At 42.9% G+C, this 24036-nt stretch overlaps 1 protein-coding gene across 5 annotated transcripts in view; it reads right to left on the bottom strand.

Moving 5' to 3' along the window:
* Nucleotides 1-24036, bottom strand: part of DNAH3 (dynein axonemal heavy chain 3) — a 195904-nt gene continuing 171868 nt past the window's right edge. For 4 of the 5 annotated variants that reach the window (XM_049903316.1, XM_049903322.1, XM_049903317.1 and 1 more), the window contains 9 exons: nt 20494-20719; nt 14420-14664; nt 12486-12602; nt 8550-8704; nt 7557-7724; nt 5490-5632; nt 2699-2903; nt 1860-1997; nt 1-398 (listed from right to left, as the gene is read on the bottom strand). In XM_049903316.1, coding sequence (XP_049759273.1) covers nt 45-398; nt 1860-1997; nt 2699-2903; nt 5490-5632; nt 7557-7724; nt 8550-8704; nt 12486-12602; nt 14420-14664; nt 20494-20719 — 1751 coding nt within the window. In that variant the 3' untranslated portion in view covers nt 1-44. Of the gene's footprint in view, nt 399-1859; nt 1998-2698; nt 2904-5489; nt 5633-7556; nt 7725-8549; nt 8705-12485; nt 12603-14419; nt 14665-20493; nt 20720-24036 lie in introns of those variants that run through there. The other variant, XM_049903319.1, reaches the window with a different exon arrangement.

Genomic DNA, 24036 nt, shown 5'->3' on the forward strand with positions numbered 1-24036 from the left:
CAAGAGTGAAGTGGTTTTTATTTTCTGAACTGAGACAGATGCTGTCAGTCATCCAGCTGGCACAATGAGGCTACCCCTCGGTTTATCCAGTGCTTCTGGGGCCTGTCTGTCGGGAGCTCAATGGAGAGGACATAGTTGGTGGAGTGGCCGGTGGTGGAGAGAATGCCTCTCCGAGCACTTGTTTTGTAGACTGGACACACGTAAATGTTCTTATGCAGAAACGTGGCACTGTCCCCAGGTTTCAGCCAAATGATGGGCAGTGGGTCGTACAGGATTTTGGGGAGAGACTCCCCGATCTGCATTGTTGTCCTGTCCCAACGGCCACCTTCTAAAAACAGCCCTTTTATGTAGGCCCCATCTTCTGGATTACACTCCATGGCTGTTTCTTGTTTGGTCACCTGGAAGAGTGGAAAGCTATGAGCTCTATCACCCACCATTTTCCTAAATGGGGCAACATTAAAAGACTGCAGTCCTCAGACACCCAAAGTGCAATCTCACTGCCAAATCTGCCTCTCCCAGGATGTATCTTTCAGGACACTGGGGCTTCTGTGATAATATTCCTGCCTGCCATACACAGACATGTCTGATTCGCTGCCCTTTTATATGGTGGGACAGAAAGAGCAAGCACTGAAGTAGGAGGCAGGAGGCCACATTTGCTATAACTAGCTTAGTGACCTTGCACGATCCCTCCCCTTTCTGGACCTGTGTCTATAAACTGAAGGGTTATATTCCGAGGCGTGCTGGTGAAATGGTTCTGGGGGGGCATGCTGGGAGGGCAAGCTTGATTGTTGTTGGTTTTTGTGGTGTAAATACTCTTGACCATGGTCTCTTTCAGGCTACCAACTATTAACATCCAGCTCATAAAATTCCTGAAAATGTAACAACTGGCTCTGGTAAGTTGATATGAGCCAGCTCCAGCATACCACTGTTTAGATTCAGAGGTGGTAAACTCACATTCCTTCAGCAGAAAATGATCTACATGTAGGAAAATAGAAAGTGGTGGGGCTTATGGTGAATCGGCGATCATAAGCTCCATTTAAAATCATTCAAGTTCTAATCTTTTATTGTGAATGGAATGTTTTTCCCATTTTTACTTCTAAGTACTTATTGCTAGAATATCAAAAGGCTATTAATTTTTATGTATTTAACCAGTATCCAGTTACCTCAGTGGATTCTTCTATTAATTCTCATGGGTGTGTTTTTAGAATCTTTTGGGATTTCTAGGTATACAATAATTTCAGAATCAAAAAGATAGTTTTATCTTTTTTCCAGTGTTAATCCCAATTATTTGTCTTCTTATTGTATTCAATTTGGCTTAACATTGCTCAGACGCCCATCAAATCAAGTTCATTCATAAACTAACTTGAGATCTAGAGCAACCAATTTATGACTTCTGACCTAGGATTTTACCACAGAATTTACAATTCTATGATGCTCCATAAGAGTCCCCCTTTCCCCTTCCTCTCCATATATTGATAGGGTGATGCTTAACTATGGGCTATTCCTCTGACTTTACTCCAGGCAAAGGACTACCCAAGGGGATTAAGCTTCTTCCAAATGTAAGAGTACCCCAAGTTGAACAGACAGCCTAGGAGGATGCTTCCATTGGTATGATAGTGGCAGAGTTTTCCTCTGGAAAGCTTCCTTTTTATATACACAGAGACAAAAGCCTTGGAAATACTCTGATGCTGGTGAGAAAAGCTTTTGGAGCTACTGTAAGTCATGCCAAATACTTCATTTGTGCCATTTCCGAAGCATTTGGGCCTTAACACACTCAGATGTTTGGGCTCGTAAGGAAATGAGTAATGTTGCTTTCTCTGGTTAGCCCTTCGAGCTGACCTAGCCCAAAGCACCCCTACCTCAAACTCAAATCCGATGTGATCAATGGGGATGGTGTATTTCCGGGCATAATTCTGGGAGACGCCCGTCAAAAAAGACTGTGTGAAGTAGAATCCAGAGATCCAAAAGACCACAGGGGGCCCCTTGTCAATCCATTCCTGGAGAACCATGGGAAATAAAAATTCAAAATCAACAACACATCAAAAAGCATTCAAAGGCAGGTAATAGACATGAGTCCCACAAAGAAATATGCTTTTCTGGATTTTTCTTGAAAGAGGCAGCCATCTCAGTTTAGCTTATATTTCCCCACTTTTGATAGAGATGAGGGTACAAAGTAAAATATTTCTACTTTAAGAAAAGCACAAGTGCAAATTGGTGTCAGGAAGACAACAGAGAGTGGTGGGGACTGTAGCAGCAGGGAATATGTGCCATGTCTAAACTGAGCAAGGCTGCTCATCTCTAGAAGTTGTTGCCACGCAAGAATGCAGTCCCATTATTTCAGGTCTTTCATTTTTTTGCAGGACAAACACCTGCATTTTTATGTATAATAATCCAACGTTTACATGCTAGCTCAAAATGTTTTAAATTACCAGGCAGCCAAACCAAACATATCTATTGACCAAATCTGGATGATGAACCACCAGTTGGTGACATCTATTCTAGTTCCTACTCCTGCCTCCGTAGGTCTTTGAAAAGTTTCCCTCCTGCCCCCAACGCTGGGAAAACTGTTTCTAGTAGGTATTCAATCCAGAATACCGCGTGGATGTCTGTCCTCCCCCATGCCTTTAATCTGTCATTTTAGGATGTCCTCTCTGCCTGAATGAGTGCCAGGTGCCCAGTTACCCTAGCTCCCCGGTACCTGGAAGAAGGTCAGGCGGGCCAGCAGGTCAGTGATATAACCCCCCAGGGGCTTCAGCGATGGGTAAGACTTGGCTGCCCACATGGAAGGCACTTTACCCACGAGCATACTATTGAAGACATCCTCGAGCTCCGAGGACATCAGGACCTGCCCTTTGATGGCTCGGCCAAGATCAATGAGGCTTCTGCGAACCACTTTGGTCAACCTGCAAGAACAAAGGAGCTGAATCAACCTGGCTCTCCACTCAAATATACTGACTCTGGGTCTTCTTCCCTCCCACTTCCCTTAAAAAAGTCACTTAATCCACATTCATGGTAGGAAAATTCTAAAGAAAAAAATTAAATCATCCATTATCTTACCACCAAAAGATAACTTTGGTGTATATCTTTCCCAGTTTTCTCTTTGTAAATACATTTTTTTCCCCTCCATGGGATCATACTATATTTACCTTTCTGTAATCTGCTTTTTTCTCTTAGCCTATAGGGAACATATTTCCAATTCAATAAATAGGGAACTGAATTGCCTGTGTTAGTTACTGCGGTGTGTTCCATTTTATTTAACTCTCCCCCTATTGTTGGAAACATATTTCTGGATTATAGTCATTGTAAACAACATTGCTAGGAACATCTATCCATACCAATCTTTGTTCAAATTTCTAATTATTTTCTTATTAAAAGTAGAATTTCTAAGTTAAAGTGTATGCACAGTTTTAAGGCCTTTAATCTGTATTGCCAAAGTTTTTTTTTTTTTTTGTATTGCCTGGGGTGATTAGTCCTGATTAAACAGAACAACAAAGCCATTGCCAGAGTCAGTTCCAACTCATAGCCACCCTATGGGACAGAATAGAACTGCCCATAGGGTTTCCAAGGCTATAATCTTTATGGAAGCAGACTGGTGGGGTTCAAATCACCAACCTTTTGATTAACAGCTGAGCACTTAACCACTACAACACCAGGCTCCTTTAGTTCTGATTACCATGAGTAAATAGGATTGCCGTTTCCCCACAGCAACGGCCAGTGGTAAAGGCTCACGGAGGCTCCTACCACCACTAAAGAAGGGCTCCAGTGGACCACTACAGTGGTTCTGGCCATAGGGGAAACTGGGGAGCAAAGGAGGGAAGCCATGAGGCCTGGTGTCTGGTTGGACAAAGGAGAATTACAATCTATCATGCCAAGGTGTCTGACTTACAGCAGAGGTAGCATGTCATAGGCTCATACCCATACCTTGTTTGGCTCCCCATACAGCTATCTTAATTAAAAAAAAAAAAAAATTACATATATATATTTGCGTGTGTGTGTGTGTGCTGTAGGTGAAAGTTTACAAAACCAATCAGGTCCCCATTTAACAATTTTTATACAAATCATTCTGTGACATTGGTTACATTTCTCACAATGTGTCAGCATTCTCATTATTTCTATCCTATTTATTGTGTTTCCATTAATCTAGCTTCCCTGCCCTTCCTTACCTTCTCATCTTTGCTTTAGGGTAAATGTTGACCGTTTCATCTCATATAGTTGATTATTTAAGGAAGCACAATATTCATGGGTGATATTGTTTATTTTATAAGCCAATCTATTATTCGGATGAAAGATGACCTCTGGGAATGGCTTTAGTTCCAAGTTCAAAGTGTATTTTAGGGTTATAGTCTGTAGGGTTCTATTAGTCTCTCTTGGTCTGGACTTTTTTAGGAATTTGAGTTTTGTTCTACATTTTTCTTCCATTCTACCAGAGACCTTCTATTGTGTCCCTGGTCAAAACAGTCAGTAATGGTAGCTGGGCACCATCTAGTTCTTCTGGTCTCAAGCTAGCTGAGACCGTGGTTCCAACTGTCTATTGACTCTATAGAGTAACCCTAAGGCCAGGGAAGTCAAGAAATTCTCACATGACATTCCTCCAGTTTCTCAATCCTTGAGAGCCAGGGCTATCCCTAAAATCGAGCAATGACTCCATGAGACAAAATGGAGACAGTAACACATAGAGTATCTGGAATAACAAGAATTTGGACCAGGAGGCAGAAGTCATGAGTTTCAGCCCAGGCCCCAATACAGAGTCACTTGAGACCTGAATCAAACCACTTGTCACCTCAGGGCCTCAGTTTCCTCAACTGAACAAAATGGCCTTTGGGAACCCTTTCAGTTTTGACTAGTTACAAATCAAATCAAGATGATCTCACTGTGTTCTATGCTGTACTGACTGGGGGGAAAGACATGGTCAACCCTTAATGCCCTTTCCCTATCTCTGTGGCAGAGGCAATGGGATGAAATTCTCCTCACCCATTTCTATGTTTACCTTGATTTTGCATATTGGTTAAGTGCATGGGTTCTGGAATCAGACTGCCTAGGTTCAAACTCCCTTCTGCTGCTGAATGACTGTGTGACTTTGGGCAAATTACTTAACCTTTTGGTCTCAGTTTTCTCGTGTGTAAAATGGTGGTGGGGGAGGGTTAAAGACTATGCATATTTCAAAAGGCTATTGTGTGGTTTGAATGAGATAACATGTTTATGCTTGGAGTCATATCTGGCACTGAAGTCTCAGTAAAAGTGGCTCTAAGGATTATTTTTACAATTAGTCTATGCTTGGATTGGTTCTAACTGGACTTTACAGAAGGCATGCAAATGTTGGGAGAGAATGAATAGGAGTGATTTAACCCTGGGCCCAAACATGCTGGGCATGGCCCTATTTATAGCCCTCCCTATAGGTGGGGCAAATCACTTCCTCAGTAATCTCTTATTAAATGTCCATCTCAGCTGCCCCCCCATTAGATTTGGCCCTTCAAGAGTACCCGGCCCACCTGTTGAATCTGATGAGCTCCTGCCTCAGGACGGTGTTCATGGACTCCTCATAGACCACAGGGTACAACTTCATGACCACTTCCAGGTCAAAGTCCTTGGGAAGCTTGGAGAGTACATCCTGGGCCAGCTCCTCAACCACTTCCTTAAAGTGCAGGCAATGGAGAAGTGAGTGAGAAACAAAACCCTCAGGCTGTGCCTTTGCTGGGTAAATGTGAAGTGATTTTCCAACATAGTGTGCAGAAGTGAATTCCACCTTGGGGGCGGGGAGAGGACATCCACCAACCTCACCACCCATGGGGAGTATATTACCCCTTGGCTCAGAAGCTAAGCAAGGTGAGCCCTGTCCTCACACCTGAAGCAAGGGCCTGAGGGTTAGACAGGGATTTCTGGCTCAGCAAGGTAGCCTCAGGGCAGTGCTGAACCCTGCAGAACTCTTCCTGTATTCAGAGTCAACCTGAGTAGGAATCTCCCACAGTCTTCCCAGCTCCCGGTCCAGATGGGACTCGTGCTTAGTGCCCAATGAAACCTGGGAAGGTGCTAGGCTATTCCTCAGCACTGAGCAAGAAAGGCCCCGGGCAGTGGGCTCAACAGAGTAGGGAGGGAGACAGACCTGGAGGAACGAGGAGGAGTAAAGTGTGGGTGTGAGAGAGAGGGACAGCTCTGCAATTCTATGGATCTGAGGGCCTAGAGCCTACTCTTCTTTCCCTCTTCCCTCTGTGAGAGGAATTTCCACCCCTAAATTGAGACACGGAGCCCTGATGGTGCAGTGGATAAAGAGCTTGACTGTTAACCAAAACAGCAATAGTTTGAAACCACCAGCTGCTCCTTGGAAACCCTATGGAGGAGTTCTACCCTTTCCTATAGGGTCGCTATGAGTTGGAATCAACTTGACAGCAAAAGGTTTTTGTTTTTTTTTTTAATTGAGACACACCAACTAGTCTGGTTTACCTTCATTCCTATTATCATTTGTGGCACTATGAACCAAGTCAAGAAACTGAATAAGTAAGATCCAAAGCTGAGAGGGGCTGAGCTTGGTATAGCTTGGAAGCTGGAGATGGGAAGGGAAGGATAGAAGCGAATGGGGTGTGCTGGGAGTCAGGAGACTTGGTTCTGGGTCTGGCTCTGCCTCTGATTTTATGAACCACTTTGAAGCAGGTCACTTCGTCTCCCAGAGTTTGTCTCCCTCTGGTTTATTGACTGAGGAGGTTGGACTGGGTCAGTGTTTCACAAAGTAGGGACTGGTTCCACTAGAGTACCCAGAATGATTTTAGGTGGTTCAAAGTTGTGGAGCAAATAACATTGAATCACATGGTGAGAAGTTTCTCCCTTTTCAAGTTTTGGCCACCTTTCTCCTCTCATTTCTCTCAAGAAGTCTCAGATTGATGCTAATTTAAGAGCCCCGTAACACTTGCTAATCTTTTTAACAATAAAGGAGCAACACCTCAACTCAGAGGCTTTGGCCAGGAACACCATCTGGGAAGAATTTAATAAGTTTTTAGTGCTCATTTGCTTTTTGTGGTTATCATGACTTTCTGGAAGTGATATTATTTTTCCACTTATGGTGGTGATGTCCGGTTTCTTTTATAAATAAATGTTTTAAGCAGAATAGAGTTAGTTTTAAAAGTATTATGTAAATGTAGTACAATAGGCTCCTCCCCTTATCTCGAGGGTTCTCTTTCTGCAGTTTTAGTTACTAGCAGTCAACCACGATTCGAAAATGCTGAATAAGTACACAGGATGATGAAATCGAAGACTGTTCTGCTTTATCATTCATATAACTTTTATTACAGTATATCGTTATAATTGTTCTCTTTAATTATTAGTTATTGTTAATCTTTTACTGTGCCTAATTTATAAATTATACTTTATCATAGGTATGTATGTATAGGAAAAATCACAGTATATATAGGGTTCGGTACTATCTGTGTTTTCGCGTATCTGTGCATAGGGGGACTTCTGTATAGGAATCTTTTCACTGTGATTAGTAAGTAAGCCAAGTAAGCCTGTGCTTACCTTGCTAATTGGGTAATCCACCACCCCTGCAGTCTTGCCCCAAGCCTAGTTACCTGAGGGGACTTGCCACTCCCTGCTGACTGCCTAGGGAGGGTCAGCAGCACCCCCTGAAACAGCTGGTTGGTTTCCTGATTGTCCTTGGTGATGTCGGCATTCTCGTGGAGACCGAATACTTCTGGGTGGGATGTGATGGGGAGGCCCCTGAGGTACTCGATGTAGGACTGGAAAGGAAACCTTCAGTTGACCTAAATGTGGGTTCCCTGGGATTCCACAGATCATTCAGGGCTTGGCTGGACCAGACTCAAGCAGGAATCACAGTGTGTCAGTAGCACAACCTCTCCCTCGCACCTCCTCCCCTCCACAAAGGCTTCCTAAGCTCTTCCACATACGTTATTCTGGGGAGTGAATATGAAGGCAGGTAGGGCTGAGTATTTTCCCTCCCATCCCTCATTCCCTCCGCCCCCCAGTAGTCCTGGCTTTAGAGTTAGACAGAACTGAGTTTGGATCCTAGCTCCATCTCAAACTAACTGTGTAACCTTGAGCTAGTCATCCGTTGCCTCTGAAACCCCAGCTTCCTTATCTGTAAATGGGAAGATAAAGAGATTATAAAGGAATAAGGCCTTGGCACATAGCAGGTACTCAATAAAAGTTAGCTCCTTTTCATCCTTCCTCTAGATACCTTGTTTTCCTCTTCCGTTTCTCATTCCCCATCCAGTTTTTCTGTTCCTTCCCTGTTGCCACCTTCTGGACCTTTGTATTCAAGTAGCAATTTCTACCTTGTCCACCACCAAGGCTTTGTCTTAACCATTCTTCCCTGTTCTCCCAGATGGATCCCAAATTTTGAAAGCCTTTGTCTACCCAATTTTTCATTCATTACACAATAACAATGTCTCTCTTGAAGGCTTTCTGAAATATTACAAATCAATTATGGACCCAAGTCAGGAGGCCCAAGGCTATCCCTGGCACTCCCTGGACACACTGCTGTATTGAGACTACTGAGCCCCCTCTGGAGGAAAGAGGGAGGCCATTCTCCCCTCACCCCTCACCTGGTAGGTGCCATGGGCAGGGATATAGTAAGTGTCTCCAGGAGCGAGGTAGTAATGGTCCTGCTCAATTTCCTTACAGTAGAATGTGGACAGAAGGGACAGCAGGAGACGCCTGTCTTTGTCATCCGTCACTCTGCCACCATAATTACATTCCCCTGGGGAGAACCAGCAGAGGAAGAAGTTGAGCCCCAGGCAGGTCATAATGAATTTGGTTTTTAACCTGAAACGAGGAATGCCTCTGGCTAAGGAGATCTGCTGGGACACAGAGCTGCTGAAAACATGCTTAGCTTGGGATGAGGGCAGGCTTCTTTGGTATTATGGTTGCTACAAAATAATACATGCTGACCACATTAGAAATTAGAATATAAACATAAACTGAAAGAAAAAAATACAATTGCCAGTAATTTTACCAAACAGAGCACTCCTATTTAGGCATCTTCCAGATATTTTTTTCTGTCTGTGTGCATACATATATGTGAACTTCGGTTCAGGGCAAAGACTTTGGCATGAGACAGTCTGAGTTCCAATTTCAGCTCTGCCACTTAATAGCAGTTTCTCATCCATCGAGAAGTAGAGATTTAAAAAAAAAAAAAAGTGGAGATAATTTTAGTACCCATCTTACAAGGTTATAAGATGATTAAATGAGATAATGCTTCTAAAGCATTTAGCACAATGCTTACATACAGCAAGTATTCAGTTAAATACAGCTAGTACAAATATGTACCTTTTACAAAATTGGTATTGTCCTATATACACTGCTTTGGGATGTGCCTTCTCTCCCCCCATCATTAACATTATTCTCTGATACTCAGGCTTCTACATTTAGATTTTTTAATGAAGAATGAGGCAATTTTTTGGAGGGGACATCAAATCAAGCCCACTAACCCCATGAAGCATTTTCTTGCTTGTCCAGATTCCACGGGTATGTTCTATTGCACTTACAGAATATATGTGCCACTTGGTATCTGGTAGTTGGGGACAACACATTAGGTCTGTAAGGACCATCTGTATGGGACTCCCTGAAGGGTGGGCTCATTCTCAGTCATTCTGGACAAAGGCAGGTCTCAGGCAAGAGACAGGAAGCATGACCTGAGTTGGTGAGCTTCTCTTGGTCTTGACTTGGAGGCATCTTAATGTCTAGGAGGAGAATCCTGGGTTGCTAGTTAGGGGAGAAGTAAGGACTAAGGGGAAATTCATCTTGAGTAGCTTGATCCCTACAGAAGCAGTTGTACCTTCAGTTAGACCATCCAGATTCCAAAGCTCCTCTGTTGACTTCTCCAGGCTGTTAGCAAAGTTCAGTTTAACACTACAGCTTATCTCAGCTCTAAAGAAGTTTATGATGGCACTGAACTACAGTGTTAAGGGGAGAGTGTCCCCCACCCCCCCACACCAGCAAGGCAGTGCTAGAGGGCACCCAAGAGGGACCTCAAGTGAAGGTAAATTGCAGGCAGAGAGTCAAGACCCAAGGTCCACCATTACTCCCTCACTAGTAAATGTTCCTTCAGGGGACATTCTTGCAGGCTCTGGGTTTTATGTTTATAAAGGAAGGTGCATTTCTTTATAGCTACATATATGTCTATTCTTTGTAGCAAGAGCACAAATTTCTAGAAGGGCAAGGATGTACCTCATGCCTCTTCTGAATTCTCCCTTGTCCCTGCCTTAGGGCTGGGTACCAGATTAAGAATATATTGACTTCAACCCATCTGACTCAATGACCACACATTTGTAAGCTAGATCCGTCTCCCCAGTTAGTGTTGTAGAGAATTCTAATGGTCACATAGGAAGATTATGCTTCCCTGGGTCCCTTGCAGTGGGGTGGGGCCAAGTGACAAGTTCTTGCCAGTGTGATCCCTTCAGTGCTACCCTGAGGCAGTGACCACACAAACACATGTTAAGATGGTGGCAACAAAACTTGTTGGAGTCTTTGCCCACTGTGTTTCTGATAGACAATGACAATGATCAGAAGACCCCGGCCAATTCACATTGGACATGCAGTGTGGGCAATAGACAGGCTTTTGGTGTCTTAAGCCTTTAAAGTTTTAAGTGTCTTAAACTTTTAAAGTTTAAAAAAGGGGCACTGGTGGTGCAGCGGGTAAGCACTGGGCTGCTAAATGAAAAAGTCGATAGTTTGAACCCACCAGCCGCTCAGCCAAAGAAAGATGTTGCAGTCTGCTTCCATAAACATTACAGCCTTAGAAACCCTACAGGGTGGTTCTACTCTGTCCTCTAGGATCACTATGAGTCAGAATAGACTCGATGGCAGTGGGTTTGGTTTTGGTATTACCTCAGCCTAAGGAGCCTATCCTAACCAGTTGGGGCAGGTTGGTTTATGACCTGCTGGCAGTCCTTTGCTGAGACCAGATCCCAGGGTAATTGTGCACTCATCCTATGGTCTGAAGACGAGTCCTTGGATATGCAACTTCAAGATCTGGAACAATGGAAACATGGCCCACTTCTTTGAAGAGCTTCTGTCATCAAACAAGGATCCACTGAACTTGGGTTTTGTTATAGGGGACAATGCGCTAAGTTAAGGTCTCTGTGAGCTTCTCTAACTGAACTTAATCACTCAATACTATTGACATTTTGGACCACATCATTCTTTGTTCTGGGGGACTGTCTTGTGCACTGAAGGATGTTTAGCAGCATCGCTGGCCTCTGCCTACTAGATGCCAGTAGCACACCATTCCACTTGTGACAACTCAAAATGACTCCTGGCATTTATTAGCTAATAATAATATTATTACTAGGTCATTACCTAGCAATGCAATAAGCTACACTGAAAAACAATAAGAAGCTACCATTTATTAATGTTTATTATTATTGGGAATTATTATTCATGTCTCCACATGTCCCCTGGGAAGCAAAACTGCCAGGGTTGAGAACTGCTCCTCTAAGCCTCAGTTTCCTCACCTATAATGTAGGGTTACTAACATGGAGCTCACTAGATGTTGTGAAGATCAATGTGTTGATTGTGTATATAAAGTGCCTGTCACAGGCTTGGGGAAGGGATCTAGACCAAGTCCTCGGTGTATAAAGATAGTGGACCTGGGGCTCAGGAAGGAACTTGAGTGTGGTCTTGAAGGTGCCCTAGTTTTTCTACTGAAAACTTGGGCATGGTATTCCATTGATCTAGCATGCCTCTACTCCATCTCCTGTCTCTGGGACTATGTGGTGTGTTTTTTGAGGGTATGGACCAGGTTTTATACATTATTCTTCTATACTACGTACTAAGGAGCCCTAGTGACGCAGTGGTTAAGTGCTGGGCTGCTAACTGAAAGGTCCACAGTTTGAACCAACCAGCCACTCCGCGGGAGAAAGATGTGGCAGTCTGCTTCCATAAAGATTGCAGTGGTTCTATTCTGTCCTACAGGGTCGCTATGAGTCAGAATCAGCTCCAAGGCAATGGGTCTCTACTATATACTAGTACATCCCCCACTTACATACTGAATGACTAATAAATCTTGCTAACAGATTCCTTTAATACAAAACAGCAAGTGCTGTTTCTACCTCAGGGTCCCTCTGCTGAGCAATGTTTTCTTCCTCTTGCCTATTGCCCCTTTCCTCTTCTAGATGTAAAACTCCTACTCATTCCTCAAGACCCATCTCTATGTATGCCTTCAGGAAGTTTTCCATGACATTCTTCTCCCACCCTACACTCCTCCCCTCGGATTTAATCATTGTGCTGCCTTTCTACTTTATAAACGTTTCTCTGGTTGAATTTATTGTGTTCTCATTTATTTTACATTTTTCTCTCCCTTTCTAGACTGAACCTCTTGAAGGTAGGGGTTCTCTCTTAATTACCTTGGTTTTTGACAATCTCTAGCACGGTGACCAGCACTTAATAGAAGCTCAATGTTTGCTGAATGAATGAGTAAATAAATGAATGGAGACCAGAGCAGAGAAGCAGGAAGACGGAGCATAATACTGGAGGTTTACCTGTAAGGTAGATCAGAGCATCAAATGGCACCTCCTTATATTCATTCAGAAACATCTGGGTCTGCCGCATACTAATCCTCAAGTCAGATTCGTTGAACTCATAAGGGATATTCCAACCTGCGTGAGGCAGAGAACAAGTGGAGGCTTCAGTGTTAAGAGCTCTTAATTTCCACTCAGAGATCGAGCTGGTGGAGTTAAGCATCGTTATGGATCAAGAGCCTCATTCAGCCTATGAATATCAAGCACAGGGCCAACTATTAGCCTTGATGTTTACTGCCAACCTGGGAGCCATTCTGCTTGAAAAACATCCATTCTAAATCAGTTTCCTTATGGATCTCGCTATTTGCTAAGGAAGATATTAACATTCTGGGATTTGTGGAATGAGAATAATTCACCCTGGCTGGAATACTGTGGCAGTGCACAGAGCTCCAAAAATAATACAAAAGCAGAGTTAGAGAGCAGTGTCTAGATAGGGCAACAGAACTAAGTTAGCTCTGAGAACTCCCCTCCTCGAGCTGGTGGGAGAACTGGATAGCCAGCCTTGAAGACACTGTGGCTTCTATTTCCAAGGCTGGTGGCTGCCTGAGTGGCGCAAATGGTTAAGTGCTCAACTACTAGCTGAAAATTTGTCGGTTTGAACCTACACAGAGGTGCCTAGGGAGAGGGGGCTGGTGGATCTGGTTCCAAAAGCTCACAGCCTTGAAAACCCTATGGAACAGTTCTACTCTGCACACATGGTGTCACCATGAGTCAGAACTGACTAGATGGCAACTGCTATTTCCAAGGGTATAATGCTAAATATCCTCTGGGGCAAGACAATGACACAAATGTGTGAACCCGGCCTGGTGTAAGATAGCAGGGTACGGTAGGACCTGTGCTGTACTTTCCTCTAGACACTTACATTCAGATTAAAATAATCCAATAATAAAATTTGAGTGCTGGCAAAATAAAACAAAACTAGGCAGTGGGTTATAAGCCAAACTCTTGCACTGAATTTTGGAAGCCTGGCATGCGTAGAAGAGTGGTGGTGGGAGAAAGTGATGTATGAAATGCAGAGGCCGAGGGACTGTCATCCTTGGCTGTCTCTTTCTCCCACCCCTCAGTAAAAAGAGTCAGGTGATCTCTGGAGCTAAATGGGGCTGGAGGACTGTAGACAGAAGGAAAAGGAGAGGATGCTCAGAGACAATCACCAAGTAGACAAAGACCTCCTTACCTAACCCAAAAGAACAGCTGAGGATACCTTGAAGTGGGTCACTCCAAGACTACTGACACACAGCCCATGGGTGAGAGGAAGGCAATCTGACCTTAAAGCCAGGATGACACGGGCTTTGTATTTAGCGGTTTGATGACCTGCTGTAACATGGTAATTAAACTACTCTTAAGTTAGGTCAATAATACTACATTAAAAAATAAATTTATTTTAATTTTTTCAAGAAGAAGCACAGACTAATGTCCCAGGGGTGGTGTTTCTGTCTTCATTGTTATGCACACGTCAAGGAAGCTACCTAAAGTGTTACAAATTACCTGGTGACAACTCCCTGGAGAATGGTCATTGTGCCTAAGATAGGTATTTACAATACAATAGGCCAAAGGGAAGCTCCCCCTCCCTCTCACCTCTCGTTATCACATTACTTCAGTAATTAAGGGATCTTCGATTTTGGAGCATCACCTCTTTCCCTGACACTGACATTGAACTGGATACAGGGTTGTCAGATTTAGCAAATAAAAATACAAGACACATGGTTAAATTTTAATTTCAGATAAATCATTTTTAGTGTTAAGTATATCCCAAATACTATATGGGACATACTTATACTGTATTTTACTGGCAATCCTACCTGAGTACAAGCTTGAACACACACACGGACACACACGGTCATCTGTTTGTTTGTGACCTTTCCTACAGGGAACTCAGGTGAGCTTTCATTGCTTACCCAGGGGTCCAAAGTTTCTCCTCTCTTGAACGATGGCATGGAAGAAACAAAGGCCAAACAAAAGCTTTTGCCACATTACTGCCTTGGTGCAGCTTTGGAAGAATACAGGGTCTGAGATAGGGTCATTGAGGTAGGAGCGCAAAAGGTTGGCCCGGAGCCCTTTGGGAGGCTCATTGGTCATTTTGATCCCATTCTGGAGAATGCTGACTGGAAACTTCTCTGATGGATAGCTAGTTAGCCAGAGTCTAGAAGAACAACAGACCCAACTATTTAGAGCAATGCAATAAGTTACACTGAAAAAAAACAATAACAAGAAGTCAAATCTGTGCTAAGAATTTAATATATGTCCTTTCATTTGCTTTAGTCTCACACCCACCTATCAGGAGGGTATTACTATCCCCTTTTACAAAAGAAGGAAACCTTTGTGGAGTAATGGTTAAGAGTTTGGCTGCTAACCAAAACGTGGGCAGTTCGAATCAACCAGGTGCTCCTTGGAAACCCTATGGGGTAGTTCTATTCTGCCCTATAATGGCACTATGAGTCAGATTCTACTCGACAGCAATGAGTTAGAAGCCCTCATGGCACAGTGGTTAAAGTACTGGCTGCTAACCAAAAGGTCGGCAGTTCGAACCCACCAGCTGATGCTCAGGAGAAAGATGTGATAATCTACTTCCATAAAGATTACAGCCTTGGAGACCTTATGCGGGCAGTTCTACTCTGTCCTACAAGGTAGATATAAATTGGAATTGACTCTATGGAACAGGTAGGTAGGTTTACAAAAGAGGAAGCAGAGGCATGGAGAGGCATAACAGGAGTACGAGGTGAAGAATTACTTTACCCAAAGAATTTAGTCTTTTCCTTGGTTCCTGGGAGATAACTTTAACCTGGGATTTCTTGGATGATTGGAGTATCTTTGTTAATCATGGAAGGCTTCCAACCACACCTGATGGGTTCTGTTAATAAGGTGACTCACGCTGGGTGGCGACTGGCCCATGCCAGAAACTACCACAAGCTATCAGCCTGACCTTTAGGGAGGGGAGGTAGGCTGGAGATTGAGTTTAACCATGTGGGCCATGATGCAACCAATCATGCCTACATGATGAAACCCCAATAAAAGCTCTGGACACTGAAACTCAAGAGAACTTCCTGGTTGGTGACAGACATTGATGCACTGGTAGGGTAGAGTGTCCCTTGGGAAGTGAAAGCTTCACTTTAGGGATCCTCCTAGACTTCGCCTTTTGTGTCTCTTCTTTTGTATCCTTTTTGCTGTAATAAAACTGTAATCGTAAGTAACCCAAGTTCTGTGAATTGTTCTAGCAAATTATTGAACCCAAAGGGGTAGGGGGACTCCTGAATTTATAGCTAGTTGGTCAGAAGTGCAAGTGTCCTACGGACCCTTGAGCTTGTGGCTGGTGTATGAAGTCCTGGGTGGACTTGGAAGTCTGGAGGACTGTGCCCCCTAATATGTGAAGTTTTGGATCTAACTCTGGGTGGTTAGGGTCAGAAGAATAAGGACTACATTTGCAGCTGGTGTCAGAGAAGACATTTAGAGTTGGTGTCAGAAGAGGTTGAGTTTTTTTTTCAAGAACTCACAACTTAAAAGTTGCTAAAACCAAGGTGTGAACTTGGCATTCTCTGACTGCAAAGCCCATGCTCTGAGTCACCGCACCACACTGCCTCCCCTGCTGGACTTTTTGAGCAATGCATGGGCCTTTATAGTAAAGTACTACATCACGAACTATGGGAGTGACCAAAGTGAGCAAAGCATTGTTTCTAGAAACAATGGGGGGAGTAAGTGAGGCGCCAGGAAGGGGAGAAAAGCAGGATGTGACAGTACAAGACATTATAAAATCAAGAGTATAGAGAAATAATGGGCTATGGGAGTCCACGGAAGAAAGAGCCTCTGACGGGCTGTGGGGAGCTAGACAAACATCAGAGACCAAAAGTTGGCAAACTATGGCCAGCAAACCAAATGCAGCATGCTGCCTGTTTTTGTTTTTTAAAATTTTCATTGTGCTTTAAGTGAAAGTTTATGTCAGTCTCTCATACAAAAATTTATATACACCTTGCTATATACTCCTAGTTTGCTTTCCCATTAACGAGACAGCACACTCCTTCTCTCCACTCTCTATTTTCGTGTCCGTTCAGCCAGCTTCTGACCCCCTCTGCCTTCTCATCTCCCCCCCAGACAGGAGCTGCCCACATAGTCTCATGTGTCTACTTGAACCAAGAAGCTCACTCCTCACCAGTATCATTTTCAAGTCTGAAGAGATGGCTTTGGGAATGATTCCTGTCTTGGACTAACAGAAGGTCTGGGGACCCTGACCTCCAGGGTCCTTCTAGTCTCAGTCAGACCATTAAGTCTGGTCTTTTTATGAGAATTTGGGGTCTGCATCCCATTGCTTTCCTGCTCCCTCAGGGGTTCTCTATTGTGTTCCCTGTCAGGGCAGTCATCGGTTGTAGCCAGGCACCATCTAGTTCTTCTAGTCTCAGGCTGATGTAGTCTCTGGTTTATGTGGTCCTTTCTGTCTCTTGGGCTCATAATTACCTTGTGTCTTTGGTGCTCTTCATTCTCCTTTCTCCAGGCGGGTTGAGACCAACTGATGCATCTTAGATGGTTGCTTGCTGGCATTTAAGATCCCAGATGCCACTCTCCAAAGTGGGATGCAGAATGTTTTCTTCATAGATCTTATTATGCCAATTGACCTAGATGTCCCCTGAAACCATGGTCCCCAAACCCCTGCCCCTGCTACAGTGGCCTTCGAAGTGTTCAGTTTATTCAAGAAACTTTTTTGCTTTTGGTTTAGTCCAGTTGTACTGACCTCTCCTGTATTGTGTTGTCTTTCCCTTCACCTAAAATAGTTCTTGTCTACTATCTAATTAGTGAATACCCTTCTCCCTCCCTCCCTTCCTACTCTTGTAACCATCAAAGAATATGTTCTTCTCTGTTTAAACTATTTCTCAAGTTCTTATAATAGTACTCTCATATAATATTTGTCCTTTTGCAACTGACTAATTTCATTCAGCATAATGCCTTCCAGATTCCTCCATGTTATGAAATGTTTTCACGGATTCTTCTTTATCGATGGGTACTATTCCATTGTGTGAATATACCATAATTGTCCGTTCATCTGTTTATGGACACCCTGGTTGCTTCTATCTGCAATGAACATGGGTGTGCATGTATCTGTTCGTGTAAAGGCTGCCTGTTTCTGTAAATAAAGTTTTATTGGAACTCAGCCATGCCCCTTCATTTACATATTGCCTATGCTGCTTTCACACTACAAGGGGAGACAGAATTGAACAGTTGCAACAGAAGCCATACGGCCCACAAAACTGAAAATATTTACTACCTGGCCCTTCATAGAAAAATTTTCCAACCCCTGTCATAGAGGAAATTGCATTTGAAATGGGCCTTGAAGAACATGGAGGATTTTTTTTTTTTTTAATACAAAAGTTTATCTGTGCCCACAAAAAATGGGAACATTGGAAAGACATAACATTTATAACTTTACCACCTAGAGGTTAACATTTTGGCATATCACCTTATAGGCTTTTATTTATTTACTTTTCCTACCTGAGCCCAAATTACATATACACCACGGCATATCTTATTTTTTTGCTTGGCATTAGAGAGCGGGGCTTTCAACAGGTGGGTCGGGGGTGGAACGTCATTAGAAACAGAGGGCTCAGGCTGAGCAATTGCATGGAGGAGGGAAAACTACACATATGATAAGGCTCCGCGGGCAGCGTGGTGTGATCCAGGCCCAGCACGTGAGCTGGAGGAGAGTAAAGAGGCCACCAACTTGTGGCCTCTTTACTCTCCTCCAGCTCACGTGGCCCTACTTCACCTACAGATAGGTGATGCTTGGCTGGTACCATGCCAACCTACCCAGTGTTGTAACATATTTTTGAAATAGGTGCCAACTTTTGAAAATCTGGAGCTTTCTTTTAAAATTCTAGATTTCTACCTTCCCTTTAAAAAAAAAACCAGACACTCTGATTACAAGAGGTCTTTATGCCTACACACAGCAGTCAGCTGGTACTGAGCATAACTGTTCCTCTCTACAGGGCATGTGCTCCTGGTTCACCGCAGCCCCCACCACTATTGCCATTCAACCCTGAGGCTGGCTGCCTGCAGTGATTGCTGTTGCGCTGTAGGAATACTTCTTGTGTCCAGACATCTTCACTCATTTGTGTTATATGCCTGGCTCCTGAGGCACTTGAGTTTGTGACTTTTGGGTTAGGTAGGACCATATTATGTTGTTGTATCCCGTTGAGTCAATTCCAACTCATAGTGACAGAGCAGAATTGCCCCATAGGGTTTCCTGGGCTGTAATCTTTATGGAATCAAATCACCAGGTCTTTTATCTCTCAGAGCCCCTGGTGAGTTCTAACCCCTGACCCTTTCAGTCAGCAGCTGAGTGCTTAACCACTGCACCACCAGGGCTCTTGACCATATCATTTTAAAAAAACAAAAACTCATTGCCATTGAGTCAATTCTGACTCATAGCGACCCTACAGTACAGAGCAGAACTTCCCCACAGGGTTTCCAAGGAACTGCTCGTATATTCGAACTGCCAACCTTTTGGTTAGCAGTTAACCACTATACCACCAGGGCTCCTCAACCATATTATAAAAAGACCTTAAATGCCATCATGAACAATTTTTTCTTCGTTGAGTGTGCCATTGATGGTCAATGAATCAACTCACCACCCCAAACCAAGTAACTCCTTGAAATTAATGGGCCTCCCCTAAATTCTCTCTCCTTTGGAATTCTTGGAGCCCTGGTGGCTCAGTGGTTAAGTGTTCAACTGCTAACCAAAACGTTGACAGTTGGAATTTACCAGCTGCTCCTTGGAAACACTATCAGGCAGTTCTTCTCTGTCCTATATGGTCGTTATGAGTTGGAACTGACTCAACAGCAACGGCTTTGGTGTGGCTTTTGGTTTTGGAATTCCTGCATGAATACAAATCAATTATACCCTAATCTGGTTTTGTAAATAAGCACCAAGCACTTTCCTGTTTTTAGGCAGACATAACTAAAATGAAAATAACTAGCATGCTTCATTGCTTAGAGCAGGAGTTAGCAAACTTTTCCTATAAAGGAGCAAACAGCAAATATTTTAAGCTTTGTGGCCATATGGTCTCTGTCACAACTACTCATTGTAGTGTGAAAGAGGCCATAGACAAGACACAAATGAATGAGCATGGCTGTGTTTCAATAAAACTTTATTTATGAACACTCAAATTGAATTTCATATAATTTTCATGTGTCGAGAAATATTATTCTTTTGATTTTTTCAACCATTTAAAAACATAAAAATGATTTTTAGCTTGTGAGCTGTTCAAAAGCCGGCAGCAAGCTGGATTTGTCCTGTGGGCTAGTGTTTGCTGACTCTGGCTTGAAATAAGAGAAGTGCTGAATGTTTGAGTTGAAAGGGTCTTTAGAGTCTCTTGGGTTCATCTCCTCCATTTGTGAATGCAAAAAACAAGGCCCAACCTTGCTGGGCTTTAGAGTTCACAAAAAATCAATAGCTATTTCCAATGTTGATTAAAATTCCATGGACCCAAAGATAGGCAAACAAAAAAAAAGTAGTGCTTGGACTACAGATAGAATTCTTTTTAGACAAATATGAATTAATAAAAAATTAGATTTACTGACATTCAATTTACCCTCCTAAACATGTCTCCTATCACCTCCTGCCCTCGCAACTTCTCACAGTATACACCCCAGGATCATAGGAGAATTTCTTGGTATTCCCTCAATATACCTCTTTGCTTCTGTAAATGCTGTCCTTTCTGCCTGGAATGTCCTTCCTGGCAAACTCCTTTTCATCTTTCAAAACCCCAGACAATTGTCAGGCTGCCAGGTCTCCCCCAACTTTTCTCCCACCTTTTCTGTGTTCCTCGGCTCTTGTTCACATTATAAGTATAGCAGGTATTGCATGGTATCAACATAATTCATCTGTGGGCTGCCTTCTGCTAGACTTCTTTAGGGAAGGGGCTATGCCTTGTTCTTCTCTGCATTCCCAGTCATCTGCATCAATACCCAGAGACAGGCAGCATCTTACCTGAATCGGATGTTGGTGCTCTCAGGAACGATCACCTCCTCGCAGATCTTCTCCAGTGTAGGCATCCAGCTTGTGGCCAGATGGCAGTTCTGTAAAACCACCCATGTCCCATCTTTGATGGCAGTGTTGATCATTCTGGCAGCAATAGGGCCTTGGCCTTGGCCAAGGGAGATGGTCTGTGTTTTGGCACCTCCCATGCCAAGATCATCAGCAAACTTCAACAAGCCTGAGGCCACGAAGAAAAAGAATGTTTTAAAGAGGACAGGTCAGCTAAGACCATCTTAGGAATAGCAACACAGAAGGAGGAGCTGCATTAAATTTCCGGACTCAGAAAGAAACTCATCAGCTCTTATTCATTACAAAATAAACACCTCTTTGGGAAAGCTTTAGATTTCTGATAATCCGGTGCACTAAGCTAAAATTAATTCCAAACACATAAGACATTCTTAACAAAAAATCATACTACCTGGGGAAAAACAAACGAACAAAAAACTGGGTTTGAAAGGAGGAGAAATCCCCAGGTGCCAAAAATGAAGAGGTAGCTCAAAACCAGAGAGGTGAGCACACAACCAAAGAACTGGGGACTGAGTTTTTACAAATTTATTTTACTAGGAAATATAGGCAATTTGTACAATGAAAAGTAAGCCCTTTTCAATCCCTTGACCATCCTGTTGTCTTCCTGAGAGGCAGCCAATGTTACTAGCTTTTTGTGAATCCTTCCAGAGATATTTTATGCATTTAAATAAATGTATACATCCTATTACATAAATGTATTGTAGAATACTGCATTTGTTTTCTTTACTTAACAATGTGTCTTAGAGATTTTTCCAGATCAGTATATATAAACCAAAAAACCTGCTGCCATCCAGTTGATTCTGACTCATAGCGATGCTATTGGACAGAGTAGAACTGCACCATAAGGTTTCCAAGGAGTGGCTGGTGGATTCAAATTGCCAGCCTTTATGGTTAGCAGCCAATCTTTTAACCACTGTGCCATCATAGCAATGCCTTATTCTTTTTCATGGCTGCACAGTATTTCACCATAAGAAAATACCATACTTTATTTAGCCTGTCTAGAGGTTAGAGTTTTAACGCCCAAGGGAGACATAACTTTGCAGCCATAAACAGTGGGGGGCTGGAACTGAGACTTTTGTATAAAGTTAGGATCCTAAAAGGGCTGTGCCTTCATGGTAAGAAGGCCAAGGAAAATTCAACACCTCTACAACAGAAAGGCAAATAATCCAATTAAAAAATGGGCAAAGGAAATGAACAGGCACTTCACCAAAGAAGACATTCAAGCAGCCAACAGACACATGAAGAAATCTTTGCAATCGCTAGCCATTAGAGAAATGCAAATCAAAAACACAATGAGATACCATCTTACCCCAGCATTAGCAGCACGAATCAAAAAAACAGAAAATAACAAATGTTGAAGAGGCTGTGGGGGGATTGGAACTCTTATACACTGCTGGTGGGAATGCAAAATGATACAACTATTTTGGAAGACGATTGGCACTCCCTTAAAAGAAAGCTAGAAATAGAAATACCATATGATGCGGCAATCCCATTCCTAGGAATATATCGTAGCGAAATAAGAATCGTCACACGAATAGACATATGCACAGCCATGTTCACTGCAGCACCGTTCACAATAGCAAAAAGATGGAAACAACTTAGATGCCCATCAACACATGAATGGATAAACAAACTATGGTACATACACACAATGGAGTGCTATGCAACAATTAAGAACAATGATGAACCTACAAAGCATCTCACAATATGGATGAATCTGGAGGGCATCATGCTGAGTGAAATAAATCAATCACAAAAGGACAAATATTGTATGAGACCACTACTATAACAAATCATGAAAATGTTTACACACAAAAAGAAACAATCTTTGATGGTTATGAGGGGTGAGGATGGAAAGCCCTAAATAGACCATAGATAAGTGGTAACTTTGGTGAAGGGTAAAATAGTACATGATACTGGGGAAGCCAGCACACCGTGTACAAGACAAGGTCATGGAAGCTCCATAGACACATCCAAACTCCCTGAGGGATCAAATTGCTGGGCTGAGAGCTGTGGGGACCATGGCCTTGGGGAACATCTAGCTTAACTGGCATAACATAGTTTATAGAGAAAATGTCCTACATTCTACTCTGGTGAGTAGCATCTGGGGTCTTAAAAGCCTGTGAGCGGCCATCTAAGGTACCTCACTGATCTCACTCCTTCAGGAGCAAGGGAGAATGAAGAAAACTAGAGATACAAGGGAAATATTAGTCCAAAGGACTAATGGGCCACAACTACCACAGCCTCCATCAGACTGAGTCCAGTATAAGTAGATGGTGCCTGGCTACCACCACTGACTGCTCTGACAGGGATCACAATAGAGGGTCTTGTACAGAGCTGGAGAAAAATGTAGAACAAAATTCTAACTCACAAAAAAAGACCAGACTTACTGCCCTGACAGAGTCTGGAGAAACTCCCAGAGTGTGGCCCTGGACGCCCTTTTAGCTCAGTAATGAAGTCACTCCCGAGGTTTACCCTTCATTCAAAGATTACAACCAACCCACTTTAGACATGCCCATAAAACCAAACAAGACTAAAGGGGCACATCAGCCCAGGGGAAAGGACTAGAAGACAGGAGGGAACAGGAAAGCTGGTAATAGGGAACCCAAGGTCGAGAAGGGAGAGTGTCGACACATCATGGGGTTGTTAACCAATGTCATAAAACAATATGTGTACTAACTATTTAATCAGAAGCTAACTTGTTCCGTAAACCTTCGTCTAAAGTACAGTTAAAAAAAAAAAAAAAAGAAAGCCAGAAATCTAGCTACTGACTCTGGGAGGCAACATGGGAGCTTATCACTGACCTAGAGCCTGGGTGAAAAAATAAACAACAGCAGCAACTCTGCAGTAAGAAATCAAAACACCAAGTCTATCCCACATGAAGATGAGGGGTGTGAATTTACAGTACCGTATTGTGTGGAATTCCCAAGCTGAGAAATTTCCCATAAATCTGATCCAGAATGGTGAACCTCCTGAGGCACCAGTATTTGTTCATACAAAATTGTTCTGTTGGAATGCCCCTAAAACCTAAGGTATATGACACTCCCACAAAATAACATAAGTTTGCTGATGGTGAACTCGCAATAAAAAGTTACAAACTATATGAGGCAATACATCACTATAAGGGATAGTCAGCACATAAAACAATCAGTAGAATTAACACCCCAAGGAGTACATATAGTCTCTGAAAGAGACCATAAAAGAAACGCATCTAAAAGCATTAAAGAAGGAACATGTTTAAATTCAGAATTTTATGAAGAAAACAAATAAAAAAAGAATATATGGATTTGGAACAGAACTAGAAATGGAAATCATTGTCATTGAAGATAAAAACACAAAGCATTGTTTAAAAGAGCAGATTAAATACAGTCAAAGAGAGAATTAGTGGCCAACAAGAGGCCTAGAAACAAGGATTTACCCAGTAGCAATGAGTACCCCTAGCGCCCAGCTGGTGGTTTCCAAACAGCA

Source organism: Elephas maximus, chromosome 12, assembly GCF_024166365.1.
Source record: "Elephas maximus indicus isolate mEleMax1 chromosome 12, mEleMax1 primary haplotype, whole genome shotgun sequence".
Taxonomy (NCBI): Eukaryota; Metazoa; Chordata; class Mammalia; order Proboscidea; family Elephantidae; genus Elephas; species Elephas maximus.